Raw genomic sequence first — 14,269 nt, forward strand, 5'->3', positions numbered from 1 at the left:
TCTCTTCCACTTTCTCACTCTTGTCCTTATCCATCTCCACCTTCTCTTTTGAGAACGTCAAGAATTTTTTCCTGAAGCCTCTGTCCTGGACGTATGCAGGGACCACAAGCAGCAGGCAGAAAATATCATTTCTCTTTCAGTTGACTTAAAGACAGTAAACTCAGAATGCACTCATTCTTCTCAAGTGTTCTACTTCCAATATACCCTTTATTGATTTTACTCCTTAAGAGTTTTTAACAGAGGTCAGTGAATTTCTGAAACTCGATGCACAACTTTGTACATTTAGGCTTAGGTGGATTTAGGGGTAAGGAGAGGGCACAGAACTTTCATTATATTTTCAAAGGATTAAGTGGTTAAAATGAAAAAGGTTAAGAACCACTGTGGGTTATTAGGGACTGATTATGTGGTAGGAACAATGCACAGGAAAAGTTGGTCACTTTCTCCATTGGATGGCAATAACTGTTGTACGTATGATTAAAGAAAAGTTAGTCTTATTTTTATTCACAAGGGAAGTGAATCTGTTTAGTCTTAGCACGTTTAAGGTTAATTAGACTAACTCTGTGGGTCACCATTCAAGTTCACTCGCTGGCCTCTGGAGAGACTGTCTGTGTGGTCTTCTGGGCTCTCCGTGGTCTGTGAAACACAGCTGATGGGAAGAAGGAGGCAGCAGAGACCTCCTCCATCAGGGGATGCTAGTCACCGATAGTCCCAACACACTGCTCTCCACCCCTCTCCCTGCCTGCTATGTTGTACCTCTTACCCCAGCCTGGGAGCAGCCTAGAAAGCTGCTTGGTTTGGTTTATTCACCAAACGAGGAAATTGCTGCCTGACTGAACTGGTTACTATTTTATCTATCCATCACTAAATGAGAGCTGTAGTTTCCATAGTTTCCATAAAACTGTAGTTTCCATACTGGATCCTTCTCGGTTCATGAAAATAAAACAATTGTCCCTGAGGGAGAACAAAAATAGACAAAGACAAACATTTTTACTTCCTTTTGCTGATAATGCTTTTGGTGGGAAAACTTCTGAGAATTGGGGAAGTTTTACTTTCATTTGAGAAATGTTTATCGAGCACCTGTTTGTCGCAGACACTGGGCTAGAAGCTGGCACACGGTGTAAAGAAGGCAGACATGGTCTCTGACCTTGAGGAATTTCCAGTCAGGTAAGACTTACATCAACAACTGCACAGATGGGTTGAGCTCATTTTAACAGAATCTGACATGGACTTTTTTTTCATTGGAGTATAATTCCTTTACAATGGTGTGTTGGTTTCTGCTGTATAAAAAAGTGAATCAGCTATATGTATACATATATCCCCATAGCCCCTCCCTCTTGCGTCTCCCTCCCACCCTCCCTATCCCACCCCTCTAGGTGGTCACAAAGCACTGAGCTGATCTCCCTGTGCTATGCAGCTGCTTCCCACTAGCTATCTATTTTACATTTGGTAGTGTATATATGTCCATGCCACTCTCTCACTTCGTCCCAGCTTACCTTTCCCCCTCCCCGTGTCCTCAAGTCCATTCTTTCTGTCCACGTCTTTATTCCTGTCCTGCCCCTAGGTTCTTCAGAACACTTTTTTTTTTTTTTTTAGGTTCCATATATATGCATTAGCGTACGGTATTTGTTTTTCTCTTTCTGACTTACTTCACTCTGTAGGACAGACTCTACGTCCATCCACCTCACTACAAATAACTCAATTTTGTTTCTTTTTAGGCTGAGTAATATTCCATTGTATATATGTGCCACATCTTCTTTATCCATTCATCTGTCGATGGACACTTAGGTTGCTTCCATGTCCTGGCTATTGTAAATAGAGCTGCAATGAACATTGTGGTAAATGACTCTTTTTGAATTATGGTTTTCTCAGGGTATATTCCCAGTAGTGGGATTGCTGGGTCGTATGGTAATTCTATTTTTAGTTTTTTAAGGAACCTCTTTACTGTTCTCCATAGTGGCTGTATCAATTTACATTCCCACCAACAGTGCAAGAGAGTTCCCTTTTCTCCACACCCTCTCCAGCATTTGTTCTTTGTAGAGTTTTTGATGATGGCCATTCTGACTGGTGTGAGGTGATACCTCACTGTAGTTTTGATTTGCATTTCTCTAATGATTAGTGATGTTGAGCATCCTTTCATGTGTTTGTTGGCAATCTGTATGTCTTCTTTGGAGAAATGTCTATTTAGGTCTTCTGCCCATTTTTGGATTGGGTTGTTTGTTTTTTTGATATTGAGCTGCATGAGCTGCTTGTCTATTTTGGAGATTAATCCTTTGTCAATTGCTTCATTTGCAAATATTTTCTCCCATTCTGAGGGTTGTCTTTTCGTCTTGTTTATGGTTTCCTTTGTTGTGCAGAAGCTTTGAAGTTTCATTAGGTCCCATTTGCTTATTTTTGTTTTTATTTCTATTTCTCTAGGAGGTGGGTCAGAAAGGATCTTGCTGTGATTTACTGGCATGAACTTTGGATTCCAATCAGATTGTGTCTTAAATACTTCAATAATCCCTAAGGCCAAACTGGGGAAAAGAACTAATTAAGGTGAAGCTCACATTTTGAAACAAAAACTTCAAAACAATCAAAGTTTTATGAAAGGAGAATGGTGAAACTACAACATAAGATCTGTTTTTCCACTTTCTTCAAATTGCTAAGAGTTTCATCTCAACTCAGCTTTTAAGAATATCACTTGTCTATAAGAAAAGATCAAAGTAATAAACTTTTAAGAAAAGAGGAAGAATAACTTTATAAAATTGTACAACCTTGATTCACCATTTTTAAAACCTTTTTCTTACTTCCTGTACCTTGACTCAACTGCTTGTGTGGGTCTTGGTTACCTCATGACAAAATTAAATGCATGCATAAGTCCAGTCATTTCTAATATAGCAACTTCTCTTTTTGCCATGTGATTTCATTTCCTATGATCTTTACTTCACATGAAAGAATCCTAGTGGCAAATAACATATAATTGTTATTTTGAAGATATATATTTTATTATAAACACTGGAGTAAACAATCTCTAAAACTTTTTTTCCAAAAATATAACAAAGAAATGACTACAAGTAAACAGTTACACTTAATTATTATTTTTTTCATATTGAAGACAGGCTGATCTTAGATCTCCCAAGTCCATAATAAATGTCTGTTTCCACAACAAGCCTCTTCCTCCAATCCCATCCTTTAAACTCCATCTCAAAATCTTCATTGATTTGGGAGATAGAATTGGAAACAATACTCAATCCCCTGTGTATATCAACAGTGTTTTTTTAAACACATAAACATGAATTAAATTTTTAGGCATAAAAAGAAAGCTCTATAATTAGAAGAAAAAAAACAGCTTTAAGAGATGTGTTGTGTCAATACATCTTTACTTACTGATTGGTAAATTAAAAAATATATATATATATAATTCTCCCACTCCAGGCAAGGTGAAGTGTAACTTAAGAGACATATTAGAGGGAAAAAACTGACATTTATTGAATACTTCGTATGTGCCAGGCACCACTCTTGACATTTTCCATGTATTTCTTCACTTAACTCTCACTGTGATCCTGTGGAATCAGAGTTATCTTCATTTTACAGATGAGGAAACTGAGACAATGAGGTTAAAATAACTTCCCATGGTTGTTTGGTTAATAAGTGGTGGAGGGGTAGGTTTGAAGGCAGGGTTGACCGAGTGCAACAGCCATGCATACCCTTAAATTTAAGTTACTCTGACTTGACATTGCTCAAAACCAAAGCATTTAGCTGTTTCTGTTCTCTGACTTGTCAAGACTTTGAAAAATGTCTTTTCTTTAAAAGGTAGAACACTTTTAGCAGTATGGACCAACTTTTCTTAGTATTTTTATGAATCGTTAACTGGAGGCATTTGAATTTGGAGATGGAACTGAAATGTTCTGTAGCCCTGGAGGAGATTAAATTATCATATTAACGAAGTACAGAGAAATGTTTTTTATCTGTAAAAGGCAAGAACGTGTTTTAAATCTTTCAACTAACTCTTAGTTTTATTGACTAAAATTTCAGGGGGTAGGTATTTTATGTTTATGATCTTAGTATTAACAATATTGTAGGTCAAATTCAGTGATATGTGTTTAGCATTTGTCTATGGTTCTCTTAACCTCAAGGATTGTTGAGCTGAGACTAATTTCCTCAAAGGGAGAAAAAATTCCAGGTGCAAGTTGAGACTTTGCTACTGGTTTTGGGAAAGGTGGCTTAAATTTTAGCAGTAGCAGATGCAATGCCAGCATAGCGTTGACTTGCTCTAGGTCTCTTGGTTAATCAGCAGGGGAAAGATTCAAACCCAAGTTCATCTCACTTCAAAGTCCATGTTTTCCCCACCACATTCTGCTTTATTATGTGAATACAACTTTGTTTACATTTACAAAAAGTTCCTAATTCTACAATACCTATTTGAAGTGGGAGTGGGGTGGAGAGGTGGGGATGGGACATAAATTGTTTAACGCACTAGAAAGACATTCGGTTTTCTTGTGAGGAGTTTCATGGAAGAAGAAGAGTTACTTGGCAAGGTGGAAAAAGTAAATACCTGTCTTTGTTTTGACTCTTTCTTCAGTTCTTCCCTTTCTTGGATGATGGACTTGGTCCCATGACTATAGTGAAGATCTCTGGATGCTCTTTGTTAAGTGCTGGTTGGAACTTAAATAAACAGATTACTGGTCAATAGTCCCATTCATTCCTACAGGGTGACAAAATATCACTTGTATTTATGTGCAGCTTTGCTCTTCATTTAAACTTTTCACTCCAATCTGCTCTATTTTGAAGCAGCATTTCCTCAAATTAGCCATTTGTTTGTTTTTTTACTTAACCCAATTTAGCCCTTTTACTTACGATGCAATGACTCATAGGGTTACCTTTACAGAAGTGGGACAAAGCCAGAATTACTGCCCCCTCTAGTCTCTTTGTCTTTGTCCAACCTTACCTCTGATGAAGAGAGTCTAAGGACAAATTGCATCAAGGTTACACTGGGAGAGATCAACAACATTTGCAAAGATGTCCTTTTGCTTTATAAATGAATGCTCCATTCTGAAAAAATTGTGAGCATCTAGGTTAAATGGAACTCATTAGCTCAACCTCTAAGGATGATGTCAGGATGCAGAGAAGAGGAAGGGAAGAGATAAGGAGATGGGATAGGGAAAAAAGGTGCTTAGGTAAGTTGCAAAATTACTAAGGCAACCCTGAGTTAAAAGTAGAGGAATGTTTGCAATTCCTCAGAACTCTGAGTGTCTTAGTGGTACCACTAGTATAATTGGGTCCTAGTGATGATGCCCTGAACCAGTCATCTCAGGGTCTTTCCATATGAAAATATGTCTTTGCTGAACAAACCAGCATTACTAGAGCAAAGAGACTGAGAATTTTCTTAAAGACTCAGGTCTTGCTTACATATCTGGTCCCTACTTTTATCTCTTCACTCCACTCATATTTTCCATACAATGCTCAACAATTTCAGGAACCCAGTTGGGCCATATTCTCTTACATCTTACCACCTTGTACTTGCTTTCCCCCACACTAGTAAAGCAGTACCGCCTTCTCTCCTCTCCACTGGTCTTAGTCCTACTCATCACCAAGACTAAGGCACTACGTCACAGGCTTAAACTTGTTTCTTCAGACAACCCCATTCATCAAAACTGCATCAGAGGTCCCATTTGTTTGCTCCCTAAGCTTCCTATAATTATACATATTATAATACTCATCCACTGTATTGTACTTACTTGTGTAACTAATTGTCCATATTCTACATTAGACTGCAAACTCCTCGAAGTCAGAGACTATATCTGATTTAAAGAGTATTCACATCTCCTACTCCAAGACCTGGCATTAGCAGATAATCAACATATATTAAATAAATAAGTGAACAATCAAGTTCCTAAAATAGATTTTAAAAGAGTAAGAACTGCATTGTACATAATAAACATTTACTTTGCTACAGAAGTTGACGTGAGAGTCTATTGTAAGCTCCCTTCCCTTTCCAAGGAAGTCCAGACTCATCTCTGAGGACCCACGAGGGACAGAGAAAGAAACTTCATTGAGTCATACAAAGGTGGTTTTGTGTTCCAGTGTCCTGAAGAAAAGTCTTTTCATCTCCCCTTTGTAAATGTGCTTTTAGACCAGGACTAAAGCTCTCAGCTCCATCACTACTTAGATATATGAACTTGGAGACGTTATTGAGTTTCTTCATCTGTAAAATGAGGGCATTATTACTTATCCCATTGTTGTGAGGATTAAAAAACACACACACAGTCCCTGATATCAAGTAAATTGAAGTTATATTTAAGAAGTTAGTTGGGGTCACTATACAAATCTTTCAGCAAAGGACGTTCTCTCCCCAAACCACAAGTGTTCACATTCTGAAACATCATTACTCTTGGCCTAATTTTCAATAATGTTTTTGTCAAGAATTTAATTTAAATCCTATATCAGTATTTAAACTAGGTGCTTTCTCAAGCATTCTAGAATTCCATAGATTTTAAGACTCTGTACTCCAGATTTTCTATCCAAAATGGTAACAAACCCTAATGCAACCAGAGTTTGATCTGGAGCTTTAAATTCTAGCAAATCATAATTTACACTGATGTTGTTTCTATTTTATTATATTATTGCATTACATGCTGAAATCTGGCTCAACTTCGTATTTCAGAAACCAATCTTTTATCAAGAATCCTCTAAGGCAAATGAGATTTTTAAGAAATAATTTTTGGTGGAATATCTTTGCAGTTTGGAAGTCAACCATCTGACAAAAATAAGAAATACAAGCCATGGCTCTTGGGGTAGATAGAAATTCACCAGCTTAAAAGTTAAGCCAGGAAGTTTATGTATATGAACTTTATGAGACAGGTGGATTTATTAAAACCATTTTATAGATATGGAAACTGGAATTCAGAAAGCTTAAAAGCCACACAAAAATTAGTGGTTGAACAAGGGTTTAAACCCAGATGCTCTTTCCACCAAGTGTATACTGCTTACTTTTCCATTACACACCACCTCATACCACTCCAACCAAGTAAGCCCAGGGAACCACATCCTGGAACATAAACAATTCTTCCTTTTACCACTTGAGTGTCTTTGAACAGCATCTCTATCTAGAACATGCTGTTTCCCTTCACCCTCCTTTATTAGAGTCCTCTGCACTTCAATACCCTGCTCAAAATGCTTATGGAAGATTCTGCCCTTGTGTCCTTGTTGGAATAAATATCTTGATACCACTCGTCTGTTCTGTAACATAACCTGGTCCTTATATTGCTTTCTTATTCTGACAGACCAAACTCTTTAAAAACAAGTACTTAGTCTTATCCATCTATAGATTCCCACATTACTCAGAAGTTACTTGATAATATTTACGATACTGAACTGAAAGCTATCCCCTTTCACTCTGTCAAGCATGCATTAGAAAACCAAATCTTTTGAAAAGTTGTGACATGCTCCCTGAAAGCGGTAATGGTTCCTGGAAACTTTCCAAAGTGCTTAGAAATGGACTTCTCGTAAAAGTGGTTGACTAGATTACCTTCTCTATCATTACAGCATATATAAGTTACCTAAAGAAATGACTGTGTCATAAAAGAACAATAACAAATGACCTTACTCTGACTACTGCAAGATAGGACTATGATAAAGTTATTTATAAATAAAAAGAACTACCACTGACAATAATGTATCAAACTGAGAAGTTTGAATATTTAAAAAAATATTTTAAAACATTTTAAAAGAAACATGTTTTCAAAAAAATCAATAAAATTATTTGAAAGATCAAATAAAATTTCAATCACGCTGAAAACTTAGTAAGAAACAAATCATTAGGGGAGTCAGATGACTCAGGTCTGCTCTCAAAGGGCGGGCAGATGGTTGCATAATGTGGAATTTCCTCTGACATGATGCAAGCATGAGGGTGCACTTGTTCCCTACTCTTACTATAATATAAAAAGCCACGGGAGCTCCCCATCTGACACAGGTCCTCTGGGACAGCAGAGCTCACAACCGTCTAGGACAAGAGCCAGGAAGAAACCAGAAAGACAGCGCCTTGTGTAAGCATGACTTCCAAGCTGGCTATTGCTCTCTTGGCAGCCTTCCTGCTTTCTGCAGCTCTGTGTAAAGGTAAGCACATCGTTGAAGTTTGCTGTGTCTAAATGTGATCCTCAGATAGAAAGATTATCCTTAATGCCTCGGTAACAGACATCCTTTTATTCAGCAAGAGAAAACCATCTTTGCAATCATTTAATGTTAAATTGAAGTCTTTAATTTTTTAGGTTATATAAATATAATATTAAAAAATTGTAAAGTTTGATTTATATAGAGTTCTATTCCTATCATTCATTCTCTGTAGTATACATATATTTAACATAAATCTGTAATTTAGAGTATGTTTTATTGGAGGCCACATATACCCATTTTATCTTTTAATACTGAGTAAAAACTCTGGTAATTTTACTCGATGTACTATTTAATTGACGAGCTTCAAACAACTATCAATTGCTCTTTGGCTTAAAGACAGATTATAAACCTTATTGGGATCCCTCTTATGAAATAAATACAGTTTAGAATGTTTATGGTATATATAAACATTTTATATGATATATATGTATATATATATATATACTTTTAAACATCAAAGATTTTGCTAAAATATAGGACAATCTCTGTGCAACTCACATATATTTCGATTAGTTCTTCCTGAAGGCAATTTTCCTGTTGTTGGATCTTGCCTACCATGAATAACATTGTGGTATCACAGAAGATTATGCAATGTTGAATAGGAGAAAAAGTACCATGAGGATGTCAACATTGCCCAAAGACAACTCCAAGTGTTTATGTCATTCCATGTTGTCAGGAACGACTGTTTTTAAAACAAAGAGAAAAACTGAGGTCAGGGGCTAGGAGAATATCCAGCCATCAATTTCACGAATAAGTTTGCTAAAGATGTGTTGTTTCCCAAACACACAGTCACCAAATGATCACACTGGAATTAGCAAGGGCGAAGCTAGCTGAGCTATGCCTGTTAATGAAATCAATTCTTAATTGCTTTTTTCTTTTTTCACAGCTGCAGTTCTATCAAGAATGACCTCAGAACTTCGATGCCAATGCATAAATATACACTCCACACCTTTCCACCCCAAATTTATCAGAGAATTGCGAGTGATTGAGAGTGGACCACACTGTGAAAATTCAGAAATCATGTAAGTAATTTCAAAAGTGATTAGATACTTTACTTTAGTAAACCTAGAATTGAGGAAGGTGGAAGAATCCAGCAAAGTTCTAGGTACTAGGAATACATAGTAAGCAAAACAGAAAGGGAAAATTCTTTGTTTCCATGGCATTTAGCTAAATGACTCATAGCTAAAAATTACCCTCCATGACTCATAGCTAAAAATTAGTTTGGACTTACATTTTATGCCTGTACTTAAGGAACCATGACTTGAATGCCAAAGGGATGTTGGAAACCCATTAAATACTATTTTAATCATATCTCTCTTATTTCAGTGTTAAGCTTGTCAATGGAAAAGAGGTCTGCTTAAACCCCAAGGAAAAGTGGGTGCAGAAGGTTGTGCAGATATTTTTGAAGAGGTAAGTTGTTTTTTTTTTTAAATTTAGATTCTTCATTTATCCTGGGACGTACAGTTCAGAAGTCAACCTGTAAATTTCCTGCTGCTGCTGAAAATTTTCTTTTAAGTATCTGCCTCTTTGATTTAAAAAAAAATAGCAGCAATAGTGAGTTTGTTGTACTCATGACTGGGAGATCATATATCTCAGCTTGTCCAGGGAAGTGTGGGTATATGCCTGTGTCCTGTGTCATTAGTATGACTCTCTCTCAATCTCAGAAGTGTTCTGGTTTACATAACTTATCTGATCTCTTTATTTATAGCTGAAAGTATAGAGTAGTTCTAACACATAAATATCTAAGACTCTCTTAATTTCTATATTAAATATATTTTCAAGAACCATACATTCCTTCTTATTTAGAACATTGTTAATTTTAAAACTTTTTATTTTATTTTATTTCTTTTCAGAGCTGAGAAGAAAGATCCATGAAAACAACAACAACAACCAAAAATCCATTTGTCCTTGGTTTCCAAGAATTCCTCAGTAAAGATACCAAAGAAACTTCAAACAAATCTACTTCAATGCCTCATGTACTGTGTAGGTCTGGTGTAGGGTTGCCAGATAAAATACAGGATGCCCAGTTATATTTGAATATTAAGTAAAACAATGAAGATTTTTTTCAATGTCCCACATACATTGTTCCATGTAGGACACACTTATATTTTAGAAATTATTCATTGTATACGGTAAATTCAAATTTAGCTGGAAATCCTGTTAGTCGTTTTTGTTTTTTGTTAAATCTTGCAACCCTAGTCTGCTGGCCAGGATTCACGAGTCCTTGTTCAACTGAGCCTCAGTTTCTTCTTCACTCCCAAACTGGAGGAAAACATCTCAGCCACTAACCTACCTCACAGAGATGTGAGGGCATGTGGAAGCACTTTAAATTTTATTCAGTTATGTAAATTAGTTTGAAGTGTAACTTATTCACCTATTTATTATTTATATATTTATTTAAGCCTCAAATATAATAATGTTTGTGCATGAATTTGGAGAAATGGAAAAGAAACGTTGTTGATAAGTATAATGATGGTAGTGAATTTATATTTATTTTTTATACTAAGTGATGTATTACAGAACTACTTTGATCAAGGCTGTTATATTATGATCACAGTGGCCAGATTTAGCGAATTAATAGAAAATAAACAAAAAACACATCCAGTTGATTTTTCTTTCAGATAAACAATAAATAATTTTTTAGTATAAATACATCATTATTTATCTGAAATTTTAATTGTGTTGGCAGCCCTACTTTTAATATGCCTGGTCTGGTCTTGTCACTGCAAGCCTTATTATGCAGTGCTGTGTTAAATCACCTGAATCCTGAGTTATGACTATCTTTCTCAAAACAGCAAAAATTCACCAGGGAATATGAATAAAGTAATTTTTTGTTATTTCTTATTTATTTATTCTGAACAATTAGATTCTTATAATTTTATTTAAATTATTGTGTATTTTAACATCAACTTTATTTTTTACTTTAAGATGGTTTTATGTGTTCCCAAAGAGACTCTTTCTACTGTTTTTGATAGTATGAAAATATGAATGTATCTATAAGACATTTAAAATAAAATTAATTGTCAAAGTCATCAGGGGTTTGTCTGTTTTCCTTTGGTAAAGATTTATTGTATTATTCATTTATATTAAAAATCATACTTTGATTTAGAAAACATAAGTGCTTTCCCTTAGTATTTTATATATCATGTGGAAAATTACCAACCTTTATTTGTAGAAAAGCATAACTCCTTTCCAGAGATGGATTACAATCAGTAGTTTCTTCCATAGAATCATGAAAATATTCTCAACTCCCTACTGTATACCATTTTGCTAATAAGGGTGACTTCAGATTTTCAACAGATAGCCTAGGTGTCTGTACAGCTTAACACATCTGGGCACTCAGTGAAAGCGGGAAGAAGGTACACATTATAAGGCACTTCTCAGCTAATTGAGGAAAACTGTACATCTGAGACAAAGAAATTTTAAATATGATTAAAGACAGAGAATATTTGAAAACAAATCAAACAAAACTCTTAAAAGTAAAAACACAGTCTAACAAAAAACTCGGTGGCTGAGTTTTCTAACAGATTTGACACAGCTGAAAAGAAAACTGGAGATTAGAAAATAAACCCAAAGAACTTTATCTGAAATTTAAATCAGAGAGATAAAGAGTCAGTAAATTGGAAAGAAAAATAGAAAGAAAGACATAGAGGATGTCCAACTGGATTTTTACAAGCAGATCCCAGCTCATTTACTATTGCTGTTGGGTATTTTAAGTCCATGGTTTTCTTTTAGAGCTCCACAATTTGGGGTGAGGAAGAGAGTGCGCTCTTATTTTCTCATTTGTTCGTTCACATTGCAACCTACTTTTCCTATGCCATTTATCTCCTTACAATCGCTCTGGGTACCTGCAACTGCCGTTTTCTCTCTGAGTCAAATTTATCAGTGGTATAGAGCAAAGCCCGTTCTCTTCTAATTCCCAGTGCACGTTAACACAAAGGTGTGCAGCATAATAGAATTAATAAAAGATTTGAGAGTTATGTACAAACAGGAACCAACTGAAAATTCAACGCCTGTAGTTTCTGTTCCTAGAAACATTGCTTCCCTCTAGAGTTAATTTCTCCCTGCTTATAGATCTTCTCTGGTCCTGCTGTGGGGCCTCTTCTTCGTCAGAGTTCTGCCTAAATTTCATTTCCATATTCTTTTCCATATTCTTTTTTCATATTCAGGTTCTCTTGTCCTACCCGCTTTTGTAATCATCTTGTGGATCTCATACACAGTGAATAAAAAAGATAACAAACAAACAATTTTTTAAAAAATGATGATGGGAGAGATACAGGCCTCTTCAGAAGCAGATAGCAAGGAGTTATCTAATCTAGGTAGCCTAGGCTTCCCTGAGAAAATATAAACTAGAGTCTGAAGGATGAGTACGAGTTAGCCACACAAAGGGAAGAAGGACGTGTGGGGAAGAGTGGTCTAGAAGGCAAGGGAGAAGTAATTTGTGTGATTTGAGAAGTGAAAGAATATTAGTGTGACAGGAGTTTGGCTTGAAACAGAACAAGTACTAACAGATGAAGCTATGCTAAATGGACTGTGGAAAGCTCTAAAGGGCTTAGATTTGGAATTGAAAAGTTCTACTGGATTCCGATTACCTTCATTTTAAATGGTGAGCATTATAAGCTATTCTTCTTCCTGGGTTTCCTTCCAAAAAGCAATGGGGAGCCATACAAAGCAACCCAAAAGTCTGACCTTGGGGGAATTTTAATGTCATTTGGGGGTTGAATCATCAGAAAACTCCCAACCTTATACAAAACCTCTTAATGTGTTGAGTACACATCCTTAATATGACCAATGTCCAAACCTGAAGGCAAAGTAAAGACATCTGCACCAATTTGGTGACTCTTAATAATGATACTTTAAAAAATCTACCTCTTAATTCCATTTTTGTCACTTTTAAAATATGCCAGACGCTTTTCCTCACTCTCATCTATATTAGCACTGTCTATAAGACAACAAAGCATTCCACTGAAAAGACAATTAAGTGGATCAAATTGAAGATTAGGCATCATGTAAACAAGCCAAAAAGGAAAAATGAAAAAGAGTAAAAGAGAGGTGATGTGAGAACAAGAGTGAGAGAGAAGGAAAAGCCAGTAAATTTGCGGAATTGACAATTTTGTTTTATTTTGCTTCAATGATATTAGTAAAATATGTATATAGACACAAGTTTTATTTGTATAGACACAGACTTAAACACAAAATTGAGCATGCAATTTATTACCCTATACATTTAATCCATTTGTGTGGATTACAAAATACAAACCAAATTTTTCCAAGTAGAAACATGAATATAAATATAGAGGTACACACAATAAAAAAGTATGGAGAGACAATAAAATGTTCACGTTAAAATTGAATTAAGTGTAAAATACTATAACACATACATTGTACATACAACATACAAATCAAGTAATTTTTATAATTGCCCTTTTTTTGCTAGATAAGCATCAGAAAATAGATTCATAGGTTGAAGTTACCTAAGCAAAATCTTTTATTCTCAAGATTTTAGTAAATAAGTATCAATAGATAATTATTTTTACTGTAATAGATCTATTTTGCCATTTTCTTCTTCAGAAGAAAAACTATTTTGATTTTTGCTTGTGGTAGTAATATAGCTAAAAAAAATTGCTTAAGACTGTATTAACTCTGCAATAACAAAAGAAAGTTTAGATAACGATTTCTCCATTACCCACTTAAAAAGATAGTCAGAGAACAATTGCCTCAAGTGTGGTAACATCTGCTGAGTTTGCAAGGATCACAGACAATAAACAGGGGATTTTTCCATGTAACAGAGTAAATAGCAGGCTTATTACTTCCCACAAGATTTACAGATGGGACAATCAGAAATTCTCCAAAAGATTACTTAAGGGTCAAGGAACCTAACGCTTAATGAGTAAAGAGGGCTTTCTATGCTCTTTGCATTCTCATAGATAAAAATCAATTTGGATAAATATCATTGTTACAAGACTTTTAAACATCATTTGGTTAAATGACAGATGGACTTACAATCATAGCATGCTGAAAAAGTAAGATGGGGAAACATTCATAGATATTTCCACTCAAAGTTTGCTTCAGACTTTATCTAGAGCAATATTCTAATAGCTTTGTAAAAGATCATGGT

The 14,269-nt window shown here is 35.4% G+C and overlaps 1 protein-coding gene across 1 annotated transcript; it reads left to right on the plus strand.

Annotated features, from left to right (window-relative positions):
* Positions 1–7,942: 7,942 nt before the first annotated feature.
* CXCL8 (C-X-C motif chemokine ligand 8) lies at positions 7,943–11,183 on the plus strand. The gene is made up of 4 exons (XM_027087619.1): positions 7,943–8,094; positions 9,038–9,173; positions 9,478–9,561; positions 10,005–11,183. Exons 1-4 carry the CDS (start codon positions 8,031–8,033, stop codon positions 10,024–10,026), a joined length of 306 nt encoding a protein of 101 aa, XP_026943420.1. The 5' UTR covers positions 7,943–8,030; the 3' UTR covers positions 10,027–11,183.
* The last annotated feature ends 3,086 nt before the right edge of the window (positions 11,184–14,269 follow it).

This window comes from Aethalodelphis obliquidens, unplaced genomic scaffold, assembly GCF_003676395.1.
Source record: "Aethalodelphis obliquidens isolate GAN/ISIS:26980383/991018 unplaced genomic scaffold, ASM367639v1 scaffold59, whole genome shotgun sequence".
Taxonomy (NCBI): Eukaryota; Metazoa; Chordata; class Mammalia; order Artiodactyla; family Delphinidae; genus Aethalodelphis; species Aethalodelphis obliquidens.